This window comes from Moschus berezovskii, chromosome 2 (genome assembly GCF_049115385.1).
Source record: "Moschus berezovskii isolate FMDL1 chromosome 2, NW_MosBer_1.0, whole genome shotgun sequence".
Taxonomy (NCBI): domain Eukaryota; kingdom Metazoa; phylum Chordata; class Mammalia; order Artiodactyla; family Moschidae; genus Moschus; species Moschus berezovskii.
The window spans coordinates 132,604,966-132,627,867 of record NC_142461.1 but is presented as its reverse complement, the minus strand read 5'-3'; the positions used below and the strand labels follow the sequence as shown (position 1 = coordinate 132,627,867).

Here is a 22,902-nt window from a genome sequence, read left to right as displayed (position 1 = left end):
CTTATTTGTTTTTAAGGGTCCTGTTGGCCCAAGGGGTCCTCAAGGTTTACAAGGGCAACAGGTAAATCTTTTTATAATTAAATCACATACTGTAAAAAAAAAAGAAAAAGAAATAAGTGAGTTCTCTGGGACATGACTGCTTTTGGCTAGGCTTTAAATTGTATATTGTAATGCTCAGAGGACCAGATGGTTGGATAGCATCACCAATTCAATGGACATGAGTTTAAGCAAGTCCGGGAGACGGTCAAGGACAGGGAAGCCTGGCATGCTGCAGTCCATGTGGTCGCAAAGAGTTGGACACGACTGAGTGACTGAACAATAAAAACAATACTCACTGAATGGGCTGTATTCAATTAATTTTCACTCACTTAGGAATATATTCAGTATATTTTTCAAAGATGTTTCATGATACTGAAGTTTTATCACCTAGTTTCTTTATGTGACTGACTTCCAATAATTTTTATGTGCCTATGTTTGTAAAATAACAGATCATTATCTCATGTCATGGTAAAAATCCTTATAATTAATTATGTGCCAACTCTGGAGCTATGAAATGAGATCATAGAAAAATATCACTATGGAGTATTATTAGAAATAATAGCGATGATGATCACGCCATGAAATCTTTACAAAGCATGTAATATTGTACTTTCTTTCTATAATCTTTCAAATACCAATAAAATACTGATGTAGAGCTATTTTAATTTTTGTAGTGATTTGACAGGCTGTAGAAAATGTTTTTTTCTAAAGAGAGAGAGAGAGAAGAATTCCTGGCTCAAACATGCCATATGTTCATCATCGTGTGTGTGGAGTTTTACTCCAAGCTATTTCATAGTACTGACATTGTGAATGGAAAATGTAGCTGATAAAGAGGGAGGAAGAGGAGAGGGAGATGGCTGCCACTATCGACACTCTCTGCGCCAGCACTCTTCTAGGCTCTCAGCATGCACTAGTTACCTAAAGAGTTATAGCAGCCTAATGAAGTAGGGGCCACATTGTTCTCATCTCACAGATCAGGAAATGCGATATAGAGAGATGAGTGATTAATAACTCATCCATAGTCAGAGCTGGAGAGTGGTAGAGTCAACATTTAGAGCAATTGCACCACACTGCAGACAGCATAGGGTTTAGTATTGTGTTTTCTTTGATTTGTTAATATAATTTGTGTATTATATATACATTTTATACTTTCTTTTTTTTTTTTGGATTTTAGGGTGGTGTTGGCCCAGCAGGACCTCCTGGTGAACCTGGTGAACCTGGCCCAATGGTAAATGTCAAGTAAGCATGTAGGCCCAGTGAACTATGGGTCCATCGTTGTAATGATGTCATGAGTTATTTATGTTACCACCTTTTTCCTAATGTAGCAATATATTCTAGTCCAGTTCAGGAGTCCTGTATTATGGACTGTGCTTAAGCTACATATTTCTTGCGGCAGAATATTTAAATTCAGAGGCTTTGAATGCGGTCAGTGGAAAGTGCTGATATGTGCATCTATGAAATTAAAATTTTTTCCTTTGAGCACATAATCTGCAAGCTACAACATAAACTTCAGCATACTAGTGAAGTTGTTTTATCTGATCTTTTTCATTTGTTTCAACAGTATTTTGGATTGTATCATTGATGGATATGGGTAAATAAATGTAAATATCCTTACTTTCCTTTTGTTTCATTTTGTTATTAGGGTCCAATTGGTGCACGAGGACCAGAGGGCCCTCCTGGAAAACCTGGTGAAGATGTAAGCTGCTTTTCTTCATTTTGCTCTGAAATTTTTCAAATTTCAAAATTTGCAAAATTTTGGCTAGGAAAGAGCTGCAACATTAACGTGAATATTATTCATTGTTTCCCATTTCATTCCCCTACTTTTAACTGTCATTAAATTTAATAAAAACAGGCGAGGTCAGAATGAAATTTTATAAAATCTGAAAGTGCTCTTAATTGTGATGGCGTTGTATTGTTAGGGACTGTATCTTTGCCTGCATTCTTCAGGTTTTCCATTATGATTTCTCCATGGGATACTAGAATTGCTGTCACAACAGCAACAACATTTGGTGGGCAGAGCTTTTGAAGTGATTTTAAGGAAAAACACATTTCTTCAATCCCAAAAGATCATTATGAGACCCTCATTAAATGGGTTTTTTAAAATGTGTTCACAGAATAGTGTCAGTATTGGTCTCCAATGCTCAAAAAGTTGTTTCTTTAATTGAATTTTTAAAGTTAAGCCTACATTTCAGATTTTAACATTAAGAACATGTGATCAGTGTTCTAAGAACATTTAAGAACAGTGTATAACAACAGATTTGCTTCCCTGAATTCCTCTGTTAGTTGCACCAAAGTTGAGGATAAAATCATTAGGTAGGCCATTAACGTCTATGTGACATTAAACCAAGAAAATATTTTCTTTTTGTGTGTCATGAGATTTATTTAAGTGGATTACAATGAATTTGGCCATAAAGAAAATATCTCTGGTAGTTCTCAAATTTTTTTTCATCACAACAAATAAATGGTAAATTTATTTGAGAAGCACTGTTTCAATGCTGCATGTTGATGTAGAATTTCATGGCATGTGTGTATGTGTGCAAATTTTGATGTTCATAAAATGGAGAGCTAGCTCAGACCAGTATAATTATATTTATTTCTTCTTCTGATAAATGAATGGAATCTCCACAAACTGACTTTCTGTAATGGACTGCCCTCAGGAATAGGGCTGTGTTCTCACACTGCTTAGACCATTGGATTTGAGTTTTCTAAGGAAGACTTTTCGCCTGCAATTGATTTGTCATTTAGTCTCAGAAGAGAAAATTTTAAATTCCTCTTTGCTTTCCTTCACTTTGCTTTTTTTTCCCATAAAGGGTGAGCCTGGTAGAAATGGAAAACCTGGTGAAGTGGGATTTTCAGGATCTCCGGTAAGTTTATACTGATCAATACAACAATATAAAGACAAAATTAAAAAAATAAAGAACATTTAAAATTAACTCACCATTCATTGCCTGCACATGCAGTAGACACTGTTACCAAGATATGTTCCCTTCTGTCATGTGAAACAGGACATTTTTCCAGGATGAGAGCTAATTCGAGTTCCCGGCTTTGCATTGGCACCATATGAATGACCCTCCCAGAGCTAGAGAATTATAACCTAACATGGATTCTCCCAAAACGAGTACCAAATTTTCAGATAAGTCACCAACTTGACTTACTTACCTTTCATAATAGCTCAATCCCAATTTATCTTTTAAAGATATTTTTAGTTTTTTAAAAGATTTGGTATTCATATGTCAAAAATGACAGCTTTAAAGAGTTTGTTGATTTGTTTTTTATATGCTAGAACAGTAAATTGTGGACAGGATGCCTCTTTGGCTGTTCCCCAAACCCTATTGTTGACTGAAATTCTTTATTGATGTTCTGGCCCCTAAAAGCTTACAACCAGATATATCAATCACCAGCTCTCCTAATACAGTTGTTTTCTTCTCACTTGGCTCAATACAGGGAGAGTGACTAGCTCTACCAGAATTCAAGACCTGGGTCACTTGGCCTCTCTGAACCCTCCTGTCTTTCTTCACTCACGTTACTTTGATAGGAGCTCCCCTAGGATGTGCTACAGAGACAGTGGGGAAAGTTAGAAAACGATAAATAAGCATAAATGCTCTAACATTCCTGCTCTTAGACTTTTTCTTGGTCCAGAATCCCCTAAACTGATTCAACCTCCTACTTAATATATCTCCTATAATATCCTAATATTTCTACCACCATATACATACAACAATACTGAATTATTGTCCATTTACTTTATGAAAATTGATGAGGTTCAGTGCTAGGGACTTTTTGGACACACAAATGCTAATGATCTTTTACGGGAATTTAAGCACAGGACTGTAAGGCTCATTTCGCTTCTAACACAAAACCAGGCCTGCAGCTCCCTCCTCGCTTTTTCCTTTCTTCCCTCATCAGCCTGCAGACAAAGACAGGTGGTTTAGTCATTAGCACAGATGTGGGTGTGAACCAACCCAGGCTTGAAACCCCGCCCTGCTGCAGACTTGCACCTACTCACCGCGTGGGCCCTCTGCGGGGAGGAAAGGCGCCCCGCCAGCATGTCACAGATGCACTCTGCAAGTGCAGTGCAGCGATGTGTGATTGGGGTGTGATGACAGCCTTGGGTCAGCAGAATGAGAAAAATTTTATGAGCGCTAGTACATCTGGTTTATTTTCTTGCTATATTAGAGATATGTAATCACATGAGAATTCCCTTGCAGACCACAAAAACTCAAAAGTTTACTAATTGTTTGAAATAGCATAGCTCGGTAATGCCTCTGTAGGCTTAGATGGATGTATGCTGAGTTTCTGCTCAGGATGATGGGGAGACAAATCTCAGTAAAGGGCAGGATTCCAGTGGAAAAACTTAAAGGGCATTTTTGAAGTGAAAGAATTCCTAAGTAGGGCTGTGTAAACAGAAGATTTAGTGGAACTTTATGTGTTCTGAGTGCAGGGTTTGATGTGCCCTCACTGTGATAACCCCCTACCACTACAGAAACATTTATCCTGAAAGAGGTCATGGAAGAATTATTGCTTTGCTTTTATCATACAAAGTTTGTTTATTGAATTATTTGTTCATTCATTTAGTTAGCACTAAGTAAAGGGTATGGTAATACAGAACAGAAGGATTTTGCCGTTTCTGTAAGATTGTACTAAGACAAGAGAAGTTCCTTGAAAGATTTAGGAAAAGCTCTGTAAGTTTCAAGAAGATGAAGAAGATAACGAATGTGAAGCCATTTCTTTATTCAGTTGTTTATTCGGTTTTTATTCTTGAATGCCTACTAATAAGGCAGAAGGCTAAGTGTTAGGGATATGCGGATTGAGAATAATAATTATAGCGTCAGTCTGTGCTATCAAAGTGCTTACTCTGCTGTGGCAGTAGATAGGTTTCAACACAAAGCTTATTTCATGTGGGCAACTGGAATAAGTGAGTAATTAAGTCACTGGATACTTAACTATTTAAAGAAGTTATGAGGAAAAAGTTTCAAGCATCATTTCAAAGGAGTCGTGCCATTTTGGATTTGATTTAGTGTCTGATTTCTTTTTTTTTTTTTAATTTATACAGTTAGGCGAAGGATGCATAGAATTAACAGAAACTGAAAAGTTGAGTCAAGGAACCAACCCATTCTCTTTGTATTACTTGACTTTCTTTTCTGTTGGATATTTCATTTTCTCAGTTTTTTGTACAATCACAAATCCATAAGCGTCTCCTGAATATTTTATTTAAAAAATTCTGATAACATTTTAATATAATCTTTCTAATCATATTCTACTGATAATATTTAGAAATTCAGAAAAAATAGATTGTATTTATTTGCTACAAATGCATTTATTATTCTACCACAAATAAAACACAATATAAAAGAGAGAAAGCGTAATTTTCCTTAAGTTTCCTGATTATTTTTCCTATACCTTGACCTACTTGATTTAGACACAGAGAATGTAGATTCAGGCTTATTTTCTTATTGTTTATTCTTTACTAATTATAACACAGCAATATCATTTGAAAATTTAAAAATGTTATCAAATCAACACCTGGAATTAATCCATGTCTCTGTGTAAGACTTGTTTCCATTTGCCTTGATAATTTTTTGATAACCTAGCAGTATTTTGACATATAAAAATATATTTCTCCTTTTTCTTCTTAGGTTTGTTGGTAAAAAAAAAAAAAATGTGCCAAATATCTTTTTTTGGGAAAAAAAGTGCCTTCTGCAGTTAACGACTCTGAAATGCTTATCTCTTTTTCCCCCCACAGGGAGCTCGAGGATTTCCTGGGGCTCCTGGTCTTCCAGGCCTGAAGGGTCACCGAGTAAGTTCAATCCTCTGTAATCCTTTTAGATACCCTGACTTATGGAGTAGGGTCTGGGGAGCATTACCTTCAAAATCTTCACAATTTCATTTGTCAATTGCCCTTAACTGGCTGTGGTTACAGTAGATGTCAGTTACCAAAATCACAATGCGTTTTTATGTTTCCTTTGAATTTCATTTGATTCGATTAACAAATGTATTTTGAGTTCTTACAATGTGCTGAATACTGTGCTGTAAATAAGAAAGGAGTGGTAAATGAGAAATATCCATGACTCTCAGCTTCAGTCTAATGAGATTTATTTAAGAAAATAGGCAACTACTACTACCTAGTGGAATATTTACCTAATACCATCAAGTGTACTGGAGCACAGGGCCTAGTCAACTCAGATCCAGCTCAGACACGGAAGGCTGTAGGATGCTCCTCTCTTTAACTCAAGCTAATGAGTGTGCAACTGTTAGTTACGTACATACTTGCATAGAAGTTACACACCTGTCTGAAAGCATAGTTGATATTCACTCAGAGTACATTGGGTGGCCTCTGTTTTGAGTGGCTGAGCTTATGATTAGAATGCTTGTGCTGTACTAGTTATTAAATATTTAAAAAATCACTCCTGGATATGAACCATGTTTTATAACTAAATTCCATAATCATTTGTTTCTCCTGAGGCCACCATACATTTTCTGTTTCTATTAATTAAACTTCTATGAAGTCACAAAAATTTGAAAGATGAGCCCATTGCAAATTGAAAATGTTATTTAAAGAGGGGAAACCCTACTTTAATTTTCATTGAATAGATATTTGGATAGCAGCCATTCTGACTGGCGTGAAATTGTACCTCATTGTGGTTTTGATTTGCATTTCTCTGATTATGAGTGATGTTGAGCATCTTTTCATGTGTTTGTTAGCCATCTGTATGTCTTTGGTGAAATGTCTGTTTAGTTCTTTGGTCCAGTTTCTGATTAGGTCGTTTATTTTTCTGGAATTGAGCTGCAGGAGTTGCTTGTATATTTTTGAGATTAATCCTTTGTTAGTTGCTTCATTTACTATTATTTTCTCCCATTCTGAAGGCTGTCTTTTCACCTTGCTTATAGTTTCCTTTGCTGTGCAGAAGCTTTTAATTTTAATTAGGTCCCATTGCTTATTTTTGCTTTTATATCCATTATTCTGGGAGGTGGGTCTTGGAGGATCCTGCTGTGATTTATGTCGGAGAGTGTTTTGTCTATGTTCTCCTCTAGGAGTTTTATAGTTTCTGGTCTTACATTTAGATCTTTAATCCATTTTGAGTTTATTTTGGTGTATGGTGTTAGGAAGTGTTCTAGTTTCATTCTTTTACAAGTGGTTGACCAGTTTTCCCAGCACATGCTGGAGAGGGTGTGGAGAAAAGGGAACCCTCTTACACTGTTGGTGGGAATGCAAACTAGTACAGCCACTATGGAGAACATTGTGGAGATTCCTTAAAAAACTGGAAATAGAACTGCCATACGACCCAGCAATTGCACTCCTGGGTATACAAACCGAGAAAACCAGAATTGAAAGAGACACATGTACTCCAATGTTCATCGCAGCACTGTTTATAATAGCCAGGACATGGAAGCAACCTAGATGTCCATCTGCAGATGAATGGATAAGAAAGCTATGGTACATATACACAATGGAGTATTAGTCAGCAATTAAAAAGAATACATTTGAATCAGTTCTAATGAGGTAGATGAAACTGGAGCCTATTATACAGAGTGAATTAAGTCAGAAAGAAAAACACCAATACAGTATATGAATGCATATATATGGAATTTAGAAAGATGATAACAGTAAACCGGTATATGAGACAGCAAAAGAGACATAGATGTATAGAACAGTTTTTTGGACTCTGTGGGAGAGGAAGAAGGTGGGATGATTTGGGAGAATGGCATTGAAACATGTATATTATCATATGTGAAACAAATCGCCAGTCCAGGTTCAATGCATGATACAGGATGCTTGGGGCCGGTGTACTGGGATGAATCAGAGGGATGGGATGGGGAGGGAGGTGGGAGGGGGGTTCAAGATGGGCAACATATGTACACCCAGGGCAGATTCATGTCAATGTATGGCAAAACCAATACAATCATGTAAAGTAAAAAAAAAAATTATTTTTCATTGAATAGACTTTCAAAAAAAGAGATGAGAATTTGGGAACATTTTAAGTAACGACTTTAAATTTGTGATCTATTTTCATAAGGTACTTCCTGTGAACTTGTTTTTGGTTCTTCTTTTACATGCCTGAGGCTCAAAAATCTGTTAAATACAAATTTATATTTTTCTTCTCAGGGACACAAAGGTCTTGAAGGCCCAAAAGGTGAAGTTGGAGCAACCGGTTCCAAGGTAACTGAATAATATCTCAATACAACCTCACTACAGAATTTCTGTTCTGCTTCAAGTCTAAAATTTCTTTTAAGTCCACCTTAAATAGTTCTAGAGGAAAGAGTAGTATAAAGAATGAATACTTAAGTAGGTAAATATAATTTTTCATGGATGAGTGGTAGTAGATTTAAGATGATCATGATATGACCTTACTTTGCCACTAGAAACCCCTACCATGGCATTTGGTTTCTACCAATGTAAGATGAGTGTTATCATTATGTAAAGATGCACTATGAGTCCACTCTCTAAAACATGTTCACTCTTTATTCTTCTTTAAAAATATCAGAGAGATTTAGATGGCTCATTGGTCCCATTATTTAAGTTCAGTTCAGTTCAGTCGCTCAGTCGTGTCCGACTCTTTGCGACCCCATGAATCACAGCACGCCAGGCCTCCCTGTCCATCACCAACTCCTGGAATTCACTCAAACTCATGTCCATTGAGTTGGTGATGCCATCCAGCCATCTCATTCTCTGTCGTCCCCTTCTCCCGCCCCCAACCTTTCCCAGCATCAGAATCTTTTCCAGTGAGTCAACTCTTCCCATGAGGTGGTCAAAGTATTGGAGTTTCAGCTTTAGCATCAGTCCTTCCAATGAACACCCAGGATTGACCTCCTTTAGAATGGACTGGTGGGATCTCCTTGCAGTCCAAGGGACTCTCAAGAATCTTCTCCAGCACCACAGTTCAAAAACATCAATTCTTTGGGGATCAGCTTTCTTCACAGTCCAACTCTCACATCCATACACGACCACTGGAAAAATCATAGCCTTGACTAGACGGACCTTTGTTGGCAAAGTAATGTCTCTGCTTTTTAATATACTGTCTAAGTTGGTCATAACTTTCCTTCCAAGGAGTAAGCGTCTTTTAATTTCATGGCTGCAATCAGCATCTGCAGTGATTTTGGAGCCCCAAAAAATAAAGTCTGACACTGTTTCCACTGTTTTTCCATCTATTTCCCATGAAGTGATGGGACGAGATGCCATGATCTTTGTTTCCTGAATATTGAGCTTCAAGCCAACATTTTCACTCTCCTCTTTCACTTTCATCAAGAGGCTTTTGAGTTCCTCTTCACTTTCTGCCATAAGGGTAGTGTCATCTGCATATCTGAGGTGATTGATATTTCTCCCAGCAATCTTGATTCCAGCTTGTGCTTCTTCCAGCTCAGCGTTCCTCATGATGTAGTCTGCATATAAGTTAAATAAGCAAGGTGACAATATACAGCCTTGACGTACTCCTTATTATTTAGTACCCTTTTAATTTTAGCGCCTTTGGCCATTCTGTCTTCCCCAAATTTATTTATGCTTCTAGAGGAAAAGAGAACATCCAAGAAGTGCAGATGACTTTTTAATGGAAAGTACAATGAGATACATGTGTAAAAAAGCATTTGGCTTTAAATTTGTCATTTCTAAGCTTCGTACAAGATATCTTAAAGGAATATTATAGTCAATTTTAGTTTTGTAAAATTTTACTTTTATTATCAGACTTAGACTAAGCATTTGTATTAAAATTTGATTAATGTGGCTAGGTGTAATGAAAATGAAAGTGAAAAAAAGATAGTCCCATAAATCTTGCTTCAATTCCCAGTTTGATTTTAGACTTATTTCTATAGACACTAGATTTCCACTGTATTTTTAGAATGGGTGATACAACATAGTTTTGAGACCCTTTATTGAAAGTATGCCTTTCAAATGCTCACTTTGAAAATAAGCCTTTAAAATAACGCACTTGGAAGCAAATATTGTGAATATCAATTGTAGGCTTCCTGTATTGTAATATGATCTCACTTTTGCTTTAGGGTGAAGCTGGCCCTACTGGTCCAATGGGTGCCATGGGTCCGATGGTACGTATCAATTTAATTTGTTGTTATTTCTTTGCTTTTTAGATTATGCTTAGAGAATATTTAAATAGAAAAAAAAGACATAGACAGCATATGTTAGCTGGTGAAATAATTCTTTATTATCAAGTGAAAGGCAAGCATCCAATAAGAACTGCCCCTTCAAATAGAAAACGCTTCCTGCATTACATTGTTTTTCTTAATTGTTGAATGCACTTTTCTTTTTCTGTACCCAGTGACCAAATCAGGATTATTATAGATTTAGGCCATTAATGCTAGATTAAGTGAAGTCTATTTAGGCCAATTATAATGAGTAGTGATTATATTAATGATTGATTTGAGAAGTGAAATCAAAGTACTCTCAGATTCAAGTAAGATGTTTCAAGAGATGTTCTCTCTCTCTCATCTATAGGGTCCAAGAGGAATGCCAGGAGAGAGAGGAAGGCTTGGACCACAGGGTGCTCCTGTAAGTTTGTACATTTCAGCTCTCTCAAATACTTTGTTGAATATGCCTTTCAAAGGAGAATAAGCTTTACTTTGCTTACTTTGTAATTTTTATACTTTTCTTTTTGAAACAAATTTAAGTTTACAGGAAAGTTGCAAAGATAGAATAGAGAGTTCCCAGGGACACTTTACCTACCTTCTGTTAATGTTAACATCTTACATAACCAAAGAATGTTTGTTGCCTACTTTTTAAATAAAGAAATTAAGAAAATGTTATTATTTACCAAGTGTTCTAAACATCTTTATCTCTTGTTCCTCACAATCCTAAAAGGCTATACTGTGAATAAACCCTTTAAAAGATTAGTCTCCTGATCATTTTCCCTTGATTGATTTTAACTGTACCTGCTAAATTGCTTCAGTCACGTCATACTCTTCGCGACCCTATGGACCATAGTCAGTCAGGCTCCTCTGTCCACAGGATTCTCCAGGCATGAATATTGGAGTCGGTTGCCATGCCCTTCTCCAGGGGATCTTCCCGACCCAGGGATAAAACTCGCATCTCTTATGTCTCCTGCATTGCCTGGCAGTTTCTTTACCACTAGTACCACCTAGGAAGCCCTTTAATTGTACAGATTGAGAAATACTCTTGCTCTCTGCCCATCTACCTTAAACCTGGGGCAGGGACAGTTATTTTATTCATTCTCTTCACAGCTCTCTGGAAGTCAGGCTGTACTTGCTAATATTTCAAACTTGCAGTTCACTACATTACACCCACTTTTGACAATTGAGGACTGCCATCTGACCTTCCTTATTTTAATATCTTATTATCTCCTTTATAATTAAGAGTTGCAGGTTTATCACATTCCCTACTATGATCCGACAGAAGACAGCCACCTTAGAGGTTCTCAGTGGTACTGAAGTCCGGGCCCCGGTTCAGAACAAGTGACACCCTCTCACTAGACCGTTCCTTATCACTTGTAGGCAGAGTGTCCCCTGGAAATGGAGAGAATATTGTAGAATATCAGTTCAGTTCAGTTGCTCAGTCATGTCTGACTCTTTGCAACCCCATGAACCAATACACGCCAGGCTTCCCTGTCCATCACCAACTCCATGTCCATAGAATCAATGATGCCATCCAGCCATCTCATCCTCTGTCGTCCCCTTCTCCTCCTGCCCTCAATCTTTCCCAACATCAGGGTCTTTTCAAGTGAGTAAGCTCTCCGCATCAGGTGGCCAAAGGATTGGAGTTTCAGCTTCAACATCAGTCCTTCCAATGAACACCCAGGACTGATCTCCTTTAGGATGCAGTCCAAGGGACTCTCAAGAGTCTTCTCCAGCACCACAGTTCAAAAGCATCAATTCTTTGGGATCAGCTTTCTTCACAGTCCAACTCTCACATCCATGCATGACCACTGGAAAAACCATAGCCTTGACTAGACAGACCTTTGTTGGCAAAGTAATGTCTCTACTTTTAAATATGCTATCTAGGTTTGTCATAACTTTCCTTCCAAGGAGCAAGCGTCTTTTAATTTTATGGCTGCAATCACCATCTGATGTGATTTTGGATTTTGGAGCCCAGAAAAATAAAGTCAGCCACAATCAGCTCTTATTTTATCCAGCCATATATATTATATCCAATCTACTGTGTTCATTTCTCTGTGCCTTATTCTACTGTCTGCCCAGGCAACCCTGGCATTTCTACCTCACTTAGTGTGGTCCATTGCTCTTTCCAAGTTTCCAAAAGCTATTTTCCCTGTTAATACTATTTCCCAGAGTCTTTATCCAGGTGTTAAATATATATTTTGGTAGAGTGCTTCCAAATCACTAAAATTCTCCAGTTTTATATCCTGTCCCTCTCAATCCCGTACCTTGAGGACCTAGTCCCATGTATTCTTTCTTGAATCCTGCCTCTACATGAGGTATAGAACTTACAGTGTTTTTGGTAAATAATCTGTTCTTTCTTTTATCAGAAACAGCGTTCCTTCAACCAAGCTATTTCATGACCTGATGCTAGTTCTTGGTCTAGTGGCCAGGGGACAAGCAGGTAGTGGTGGTGGTAGCATATATTGTCCGGTAAAGTAGAGGGCTCTGTATCACCTTTAAGCAAGAGGGAAGTATAAACTGTTAATGGGAAAGGATCACTTCTGTAGGCCCAGAGGCTTCAGGGTCCCTGAGATTTCAAAGTTCTTAATATATCCCAGTGCCAAATTTCAGTACCCATCCTTCCAATCAAGGGCCTTGACCATGGCATATCAGAATTTCCATGTTTTAGAATTCAACCTTTTCAAGAGTACTTAAACCTTTAGCATGAAGTCCTGAGCTGGCCTTCAACTTTTTCTTCCCTCTAGCTGTAGAAGATGATAATATTTTTAAATGCTGCTAAGGAGGTTTATATTGATGATTTATTACCATCAGCCTTACAACATCCTTCTCCAGTGGATTCACTCAACAAGGCCCATAGAATTCCATTAGCTTTATAATTGTTGCATCCTCTAAACCTTCTCAAATGCCTGAGCTATTGCACCGATAGTCCATTCCCATGTGTGCATGCTAAGTTGCTTCAGTTGCATCCAGCTCTGTGTGACCCCATGGACTATAGCCCATCAGGCTCCTCTGTCCATGGGATTCTCCAGGCAAGATTATTAGAGTGGGTTGCAATGCCCTCCTCTAGGGGATCTTCCCAACCTAGGGATCGAACCTGTCTCTTAATCTCCCATGTTGGCAGGCAGGTTCTTTACCACTAGTGCCACCTGGGAAGGCCCCATTCCCTTACATGTGTACCGTATCTCAGTTCACCGTTGGAAACAATATTTACCACTGCATCACTACAGCACGCCAAGAGAATTCCATACTCCATCTATCACCAGCTAGCCAGTGTGGAAGTCAGATTAAAAATTCCATTTTAGCATCTGCTTTCTTGACTCTCTCTGGCACCAATGGTATATGAGTCAGTTTTTCAAGGAACTGGCATCAAAGCAAAGACTTGTGTGCAGGGAATTTATTGAGAAGTGCACTCATAAACTATACCTATGAAGAAATTAATGAAATAAGCAGGGCTTGTTACAAGGAGAAATTAAAAGCTGTGTTACATTTGCAACAGAGGCCTCAGTCCCCATGAATCTTCCATTCCATGAGAACTATGGAGCTGAAATTGCTCTACAGACTGTCTTGAATGGGGCTAATCCTTTGTTTCACTGCATTGACCATGGAAGGGCACAGGCATAATCTTGGAATAGCTACCATCTTGCAGTGGTTTGTGGGGAGGGTCTCAATTGTGAGCCATCAGCTTACAACACTTCCAGTGGTGATAGGATGCTTACTTCTGTACTGAAGGGGATCTGGGTGACACACACAGCATTCACTATCACTTAATTTCCTTTGTGGGTGAGTACATTCATGTGCATGTGAGCTTTAGTTTTTTGTTTTATGCCAAACACATTATTATTACTATTATTCTAGCTATTAAGAAGAGCCCGGTGTTCAAAGTTTCTCTGTCTGTGAACTTGTTTGATAGAAGGTGATGTGTTCAAGTAAAAACAAAATCATTTTACACAGTTTTATATTTCCAATTTTGATTTTTATTTCTTATCCTTGGATAGATGTGTTTTGTTGCTCCCTTACCCGTGTTGTATAAATGTGTGCTTTTATTGCTGTTAACCGATTAAGGTTGCTGTCAGTTAACCTTAATAGATATTCTCCAGTTTTTTAACATGGAAATTTTTGTGAAGTAAATGACTTGTCGGCAAGTGCTATAGAAATGCACTCTTCTCTTCTCTCTTCTTCTGCTTAGGGACAACGCGGCGCACATGGTATGCCTGGGAAACCTGGGCCAATGGTGAGTGGGCTGCTTTCATTTTCGTTCACTCATTTATGCACTCATTCTTCCAGTTGTACATTCATTAACATTTACGAAGCACCTACTGTGTCCCAGATGCTTGGAGTAAAAAGGCGATAAATGCACTGTGCTTGTTTCTGAACGTTTCCCTATCAAAGAAGAGAGAGATATCAGTTAACACTGTAGCGTAATGCTACTGCTAGCTGCTGTGATAGGGAAGGGGACCTGCCTGCGCTGACACCAGTCGTGAGACAAAGGCCTCAAGGGCGACTTGAAGAGGAGCAACTGTTAAGCTTAATCTTGAGAATAGGAGTATAGTGTGGTCCCCAGGATGGACTGATGTAAAACACAGTAAACTCAGGGAAACACGATGAGGGTAAATAGGATTTGAAATTACTTGTCCTTAAGATCTCTTCTCCCTCGTTACTCACAAAAATGAAACAAACTATAGGAAGAAAAATCAGTGTAACTTAAAAAGGCTTTTATTAATGCAAAACTTGATGGCATTAAAATGCAGTCCTTAAAGAAGAATCAGGGTAACCTAGAATGAAATTCGTCTAATTTCCTTTAAATTCAGCTTTTAAACAATGGTTTTATACTCTATTCATGCCTTTCCAAATGTAGTATAGTGACACATATTCATTTTTTATTAGCCTGAAAAAAATCACTCTAAGATATCCAGCTGATTCTTAAGCATCATTTTTATAAAGTGAGATTCTAGGTTTTGGTACAATGTGTAACTTTCTAAAAGCTATCTTTATTACTTGGTTAACACAAAGAAAGTAATTTCTCAAGAAGCACTTGTTTCAGACAATTTGTGCTGTGACTGACTTACTCTTATATGCTACAACGAGGAGATCCTGTTATGTTTAATACCACTGGACACCTCTTCTACCAATGTCTCATATAAATATTGCAAAGTTCTTAAAATTATAATATTATCCTTGTGATTTAAAAATACCAAGTGGATTATTCCTATATATCAAAGTACAGGATGTTCAAAGGATAAAAGATTACATGTTGATAAAGTGTTGATTAAAATACATGTCTCATCACTTTGCTGGTTTCTTTAATAGGGTCCTCTTGGGATACCTGGCTCTGCTGGTTTTCCAGGAAATCCTGGAATGAAGGTAAGATGTTGATATATGTAGCTCTTGATGGCATGAATTAATTACTTAAGTACATGAATCCCCAAATAGAGACTGTCATTTAATTCACTGAAGAGTGTGGAAGTTGCTGTTAACTAAGTAAAGCACCTAGAATGTCTATTGTGGTAGGGAAAAAATAGAAAATAAAAAAATGATATTATTATATAAGTAATTTAAAAAGAATTACCTATAATCATGCAATTGTAATATCAAAGAATCTGATTGCCCTAGGACTCTAATGCCAGACAATTTAACAACTGCAAGTTAAGTCACTTGCTCAGTCATGTCTGACTCTTTGTGACCCCATGGACTTCAGCCCACCAGGCTCCTCCATCCATGGGATTCTTCAGGCAAGAATACTGGAGTGGGTTGCAGTTATAACTCTGTTCTTGAATACTGTGTCTGGCAGTAATAAATAGCATAATGCTCTAAACAATAGGGGGTTCAAATAAATCAGGGGTTGTCAAAAGGTTGTTCTCTCATGCAATATTGTCTTTCACATCTGCCTCCCCCCTCCCCTTGTACCCCCAACTTACACAATCATTAAAGGAATGGGCAGGGAGGCTATTTGGCTCTCCCTGTGGGAATGGCTTAAAATATTCTGCTGGGATGATTTACATTTGTAGTGAGTCACAGTTTGTTCTTTCTCCCAAGTACTTTGGATGATAAATTCAAGGATTGCAGTAAGAGGTTATTAAGGTTATATAAGCTAAATTAGTGAATAAACTCAGAACACTACTTTCAAATTTTTAAAAACACAGTACTGGCTCAGCAGTAAAACCGTCTGCAATGCAGGAGCCACAGGAGACGTGGGTTCGATTCCTGGGTCAGGAAGATTCTGTGGAGAAGGAAATGGCAGTCCACTCCAGTGTTCTCGCCTGGAGAATTCCATAGACAGAGGAACCTGGTGGGCCATAGCCCATGGGGTCACAGAGAGTTGGACACGACTGGACTTTGTACACACACATAGCATCGTGTGAGGCAGATGATGCCCTCAGTATAGGCTCATGTTCCTCGTTAGTGCTGCTAAGTTGCTCTGTCTCATTAGTGGGGTCACTCAAATTGGATTTGAACTTCGAAACAAACAAGCAAGCAGTCTATAGTTGACACTTCCAATGCTCTCTGAAATGTGGGAGTCATCAAGTCAAATTATTTTTCTGGCTCTCTCTAATGTTGACTGTAAATTCTGTGCCGCAGGGATGCGGCTGATTTATTTTAAAATGGTGCCCTCTGACAGTTCAGGAAGCAGTCCCTCCTTTGACTGAGAACTCGCTGTGAGCTCAGTCGAGGAGGACCCTCTCTCCTCCCCTCTGTATCTGCTCCCTGAAGTCCCAAGGCTGCTGCTCCTGACTCTTGACCTTGGAGAGCCCACCCTCCCTGTGTACCTCAAAGTATGCAAAATCCCTTCCCTCTCTGTCTCACTGTGAGACTCTCCACCCCCAAACTGAGCTCTGGACTGAGCTTTGGCTAGAGAATTAAAGAAAGAATACCCACAAAGCCCAGGACCCTGACTTGGCAGGATGTGGCTTCTGTACCTACTGTGGCTTTTGATCCAGGCTTCACTAGCCGTAGTAGTTTACATAATGGTTCACTCTGGATACTTCCCTCTCCTCCTGGGTACTGTCTGTTGGCTACTGAGAACTGCTTAATAAAGTTAAACACCTTGAGAAACTGTTTCTCTCAGAAATTGTTTTCCATCCCGACTCCCAGCACAAAGACCCCCACCCCCAGTCTGTTTTCAGTCCAATTCTACTGTAACTGTAAAGTCATTCCAGGGTCTCTGGCTTTCTGCATGAAGAATAAACTTTCACACCTAGTTCTTTATATTTCAGTTAAGGATCATAGGATTCAATAGGGATTTTGTATATTTTATTGATACCAATGAGCCCCCCCTAAGCTTAGAATTTTTAGTCCTAAAATTCAAGGTCCAGGTTCCTCTAGGATTTGACCTACATTAGGTATTTAGTATCTTGGATAAAATGCAGAAACCCAGGTAAATTTGAATTTCAAATAAATAAAGAATAAATTTTTAGTTGTTTTCCAGATATTGCGTGAGACAGAGTGACACTGAGATCCATTGTTGTTTTTTTTTTAATATGAATTAAAACTTAACCAGGCATCCTATATTTTTAGTCTGGACTCCTATCTGGGGTTGGAAACTGGGGTGTTTCAAGGCTATCAGGTGACTTTAACCAGGTGCTCTGCCCTAACATGCTGTAGGCATCACAGCATCCAGAGGGCTGGGAAAAGATGCCCACCCTTGAAGAAAAATTAGGCGTACATCCCTTATAAACTGCTTTGTGCGCTTGACCTCTTTAAATGATTAGGTGTAAAATGTAAAACTCCAAATAAGCAGTCAGCTTTGAACCACACCGCATTTAGGTTTTCCTAAAATTAACATTTCCCTCTTGTACCCCTTTAGGGAGAAGCAGGTCCCACTGGGGCACGAGGCCCTGAAGGTCCTCAGGGGCAAAGGGGTGAAACTGGGCCACCTGGTCCCGTTGGCTCCCAAGGTCTTCCTGTAAGTTTGCTGTCACTCCAAGTTGAACATGCTTTATAACATCAGAACAAAGGCAGTCTATTTTAATATACTCTCTTTCAATTCTGATTGAGTGTTTAAAACTCATGAGAAAAAAAAATTTCCCTTGTCAACTCTGCAAATTTTTTCTATTTTATGGAAAAGAGAGTAATAAAAGTGACTTTTATGATATAATGGTTGATTTCTTTATCCCCCCCACCCTTTTTTTTTGATGGAATTTTTCTGCTTCCTTTTGGAAGGTGGGTGGACATCTGAATGCTACCCAACATATGGCTTAATATCTTGTGAACATTTCCTGTATCCTTTAGGGTGCAGTGGGAACTGATGGAACACCTGGTGCCAAAGGCCCGACGGTGAGTAACTGCATTTACGCTACGGGAAGTTCACGGGGACACAGTGAACTTTGGACAGTGACCAGAGACTTGTGCTGAGATCTCTGCTTATTACTCTTGCGTTCCAATAGGGCTCTCCGGGTACTTCTGGTCCTCCTGGCTTAGCAGGACCCCCTGGATCTCCAGGACCTCAGGGTAGCACTGGACCTCCTGGAATTCGAGGCCAACCGGTAATGTCCTTCAAAGAATTATCACCCTGTATAATACATCTAATATCATCAGAGAAATATCAATATCAAATACAGTGAAACATCAATAATGTAACTTACCTGAATGAGGCAAATGAAGATAGAAATTTTTGTAAAGTGGAAGCCAAATGTTAATGTACAATTTATATGTTTAAATTCAAAGTGGAAAATTACTGCCTTTTGTTCAATTTTATTGTTCTTTTATTTAAAATAGTAAGGTCATAACTTCATGATCCACCTCATAGAATTTTGTAAATAGTTGAATGATAAATATTATGAGAATATTTTGCAAGCCAATATGGGGAAATGTGGAAGTTTCATGGGGATTTAAAATAACAGCGTGGCTAACATGTGTTCAACAGCTATATCTTGAGATTTGTTCTTGAAGAGTGACTCCAATATATTGTTTATATGGAATGAATATCCATATTTTATAGAAATTTGTATATTTTATATTTGTTTATTCATCTATTGGTAAAGTAGTATGGTTAGTTCTTAAGAAATATATGCTGAGAAGTTGTGATTATGTATCTTTTAGCTTGATATAAAAAATTTAAAACTTTTGCTAGGACTACTTAAAACAAATATTTTGGATCCTGTTATAAGTAATTTGGCTACACTGATAAGTCCTTTTCAAATACTGATGACAAGCTTATAAAAACATAAATGTTGCTGATATTTTACATTTGATTTTGTCATGTTCTCAATTTAGCAATCTGGTTCCCACAAATTAAAGTATACTTGGTATCTAAAGACCAAAATCCTATACATGCCTCAAATCCTCGAACACTCTAAACATGAAATACCCTATTTGAAGTTGTTAAATCTTAATAAATATTGCACAGATATAAAATTACCTTGGTTTTGGGTAAACAAAATCTATTTCCTAAAATAGACCCTAAATAGATATAACTATTGAAGTTGTCATTGTTAGTTCTAATTTTTATTATCAAATTGGAATAATAATTGAATTATTCTAATCATCCTACTATGCATGATTAAAAATAAGACATTAAGGGTAAATCTCTTGAAGATCACTGTAAAATATGCAAATTGCTACCTAACTATACTAGATTTTATAAAATTTCACTCATATTCTATAAGATTTGTATACATTAAAAAAAATTACTGTATTATTGATTCAGTACAGACTCTGCTGCAGAAATTGTCAAAGCCCATTCACTGTAACAATTAAAGCAGGTTGGGCTGGATAAATATCCCGGTTCTTATAGTTTTCTATGTTCCTATTTTAGGGTGATCCAGGAGTCCCAGGTTTCAAAGGAGAAGCTGGACCAAAAGGGGAACCGGTAAGGTTTTATTTCTTTTCAATGATAAGAGGAACATGAATGTGATCCCAAAGTGTAAGCCCAAAATACTCATGTATTTAAAAGGATGATAAAGAGAATTATGCTTTTTGATGGAAATAGTTCACTTAATATAGTTTAAAGTTTGTGACTAACTGAATTCTTTTGACTGTAACTGGTTTGCTGAGTGGCTGTTTCTGTTATCTGTCCTTCTGTTTTCACTAGGGGCCACATGGTATCCAGGGCCCAATTGGCCCACCTGGTGAAGAAGGCAAACGAGGTCCCCGAGGTGATCCAGGAACAGTCGGTCCTCCAGGCCCAATGGGAGAAAGGGTAAAATCTGAATAACAAATAAATTCTTATAGTTGTGGGGAGATTGCTCGAGGAACTTTTGGGAAACTGAGGAAAACTAGGGCAGTTAAGAGAAATGCTAGCAAGTATATTTCATAGTTCAGTATGGCTGTCTGTGAATTAAGGGAGCCAACTGTCTAATCATTGTTTAGTCATTCATTCAATAATATTGATCGAACAACTGCTCCATGCCAATTTTGATACACGGTGCTTGGGACACATCAGTGAACAAGAGTGCTATGGTCCCAGCCTTCATGGAGGGATAGTGAACAATAGTTTAGTGGGGAGGTATGCAATACATAAGTCAACATATAAATAAAAATATAATCACACATTTTTTTAAATTAATTAATTTATTTTTATTGGAGGCTAATTACAATATTGTGGTGGTTTTTGCCATACACTGACATGAGTCAGCCATGGTTGTACCTGTGTCCCCGTCCTGAAGCCCCCTCCCACCTCCCTCCCCATTCCATGCCTCTGGGTTGTCCCAGTGCACTGGCTTTGAGTGCCCTGTCTCATGCATCAAACTTGGATGGTCATCTGTTTCACATATGGTAATACACATGTTTCAGTGCTATTCTCCCAAATCATCCCACCCTTGCCTTCTCCCACAGAGTCCAAAAGACTGTTCTTTACACCTGTGTCTCTTTTGCTGTCTTGCATACAGGGTCATTGTTACCATCATTCTAAATTCCATATATATACATTAGTATACTGTATTGGTGTTTTTCTTTCTGGCTTACTTCACTCTGTATAATAGGCTTCAGTTTCATCTTCCTCATTAGAACTGATTCAAGTGTGTTCTTTTTAATAGCTAACTAATACTCCAGTATGTATATACTACAGCTTTCTTATCCATTCGTCTGCTGATGGACATCTAGGTTGCTTCCGTGTCCTGGCTATTGTAAACAGTGCTGCGATGAACATCGGGGTACACATGTCTCTTTCAACTCTGATTTCCTCAGTGTAATCACACATTTTACATTTAGAGAATAACAGGGTGATGTGGTAGAGAGTAACCATATGATAATCATGTGTCATTAGATTAGGTGTTTAGGAAATGAGATTCTTTGAGAAGCTGGCATCTAGATAAGATCTATAAGATAAGGATGAGTCAGTAAGAAACTTGAAAGAAAGAACATTTTCAGCAGAGCAAGCAACAAATGCAAATCCAGGAAGCCTGAAAAGTTTGAGTGACTTTAACAATCAGAAAAAATTGCTGTGACTGGACTATAATGAAACCGGTCTGCAAGGGAGATTTAACAATATCACCTTACTTTTGCATAGAACTTCAGAGAATGTAAACAGTTTCACATCTAAGACATTACTAATGCCTGCAATCACTGGCATTGTGATTATCAAACATGGTACCATTTCTTTGCCTCTTGTATCTGTATCTAGGTATCAGTTTTTCTCGAAGTTTGATTTTACAGTGAAGCATTAGAATATTTCTTGATTTGAATAATTTTGGCTCAGTACTATTATATATATATATTTCAAAATTTAAAGTTTGTTTCTGTTTAGTCAGATTACTTTTTCTTATACATATCTATTGCTGTGTAGGCTTGATCATAGCTCCTGGAATCTTATAATACTAAGAATAAAAATTACCCATTCATTGTATGTTACATAAACACCCACAATTGAGAATCACACTTTGGTCACTTGCAGGGTGCTCCTGGCAATCGTGGCTTTCCAGGCTCTGATGGTTTACCTGGACCAAAGGTGAGTTTATCCTGTCAAGGCTGACACTCTTGTGTCAAGCTTTTCAAACTTTTCAGGGAAGTTCCTGAGAAGAACAGACCATAAATCTTTCTTTTAGCTGATATAGTTTGTTTCCTTTCTTTAGAAATTTAGACTTTTTAAAAATTCTGGGGTTGGTAAATCTAAGTTATTGGAGTGAGGCTTTAAACACAACTCTCATTAAATGCTGCTGCTGCTGCTGCTGCTGAGTCACTTCAGTCGCGTCCGACGCTGCGTGACCCCGTAGACGGAAGCCCACCAGGCTCCCCCGTCCCGGGGATTCTCCAGGCAAGAACACTGGAGTGGGTTGCCATTTCCTTCTCCAATGTGTGAAAGTGAAACGTGAAAGTGAAGTCGCTCAGTCGTGTCCGACCCTTAGCGACCCCACGGACTGCAGCCTACCAGGCTCCTCCATCCATGGGATTTTCTAGGCAAGAGTACTGGAGTGGCGTGCCATTGCCTTCTCCGTTTAAACATTATAAAGTTATAAAAACTTTAAAAAATATTTTGTAAGATCTATTAAAGTTACATTAAAACTCCAACAGCTTCTGAATATCTGATATAAGTTTAATGTAATATTAGTTTTAGCAAAAGAAGGAAAAATAGGTCATGTTGACATCAATCTATTATTGTAAATAATCATATAGGATGTAGAGTAAATATATGATATTGAAGATATAGGAGTGAATTATGTTGTGCAACTAAGAAGATATCACCTATTATCACATTTAAAGAAAAAACTATCTATACTCTTAAGGGGTGTTTTTAATGTATCTTGAAATCTTGCAGTAGAATGGAAAGAAATCCGTGTATTTCCTTGATGAAGATGTTTATGGAGATTACAAAGAGGTATCTCCTGAAATCCAAACTATCTGCTTTCCAATGTT

General features: G+C 38.0%; 1 protein-coding gene across 2 annotated transcripts in view; it reads left to right on the top strand.

Moving 5' to 3' along the window:
• The window catches only part of COL5A2 (collagen type V alpha 2 chain), a 154,993-nt gene that overhangs the window by 95,785 nt on the left and 36,306 nt on the right, over positions 1-22,902 (top strand). For both annotated transcript variants that reach the window (XM_055396899.2, XM_088830787.1), the window contains 16 exons: positions 17-61; positions 1,214-1,267; positions 1,682-1,735; positions 2,850-2,903; positions 5,783-5,836; positions 8,144-8,197; positions 10,030-10,074; positions 10,481-10,534; positions 14,303-14,347; positions 15,424-15,477; positions 17,918-18,016; positions 18,343-18,387; positions 18,498-18,596; positions 19,868-19,921; positions 20,144-20,251; positions 21,944-21,997. In XM_055396899.2, the coding sequence (XP_055252874.1) occupies positions 17-61; positions 1,214-1,267; positions 1,682-1,735; positions 2,850-2,903; positions 5,783-5,836; positions 8,144-8,197; positions 10,030-10,074; positions 10,481-10,534; positions 14,303-14,347; positions 15,424-15,477; positions 17,918-18,016; positions 18,343-18,387; positions 18,498-18,596; positions 19,868-19,921; positions 20,144-20,251; positions 21,944-21,997 (972 nt within the window). The remainder of the gene's footprint in view (positions 1-16; positions 62-1,213; positions 1,268-1,681; positions 1,736-2,849; positions 2,904-5,782; positions 5,837-8,143; positions 8,198-10,029; positions 10,075-10,480; positions 10,535-14,302; positions 14,348-15,423; positions 15,478-17,917; positions 18,017-18,342; positions 18,388-18,497; positions 18,597-19,867; positions 19,922-20,143; positions 20,252-21,943; positions 21,998-22,902) is intronic.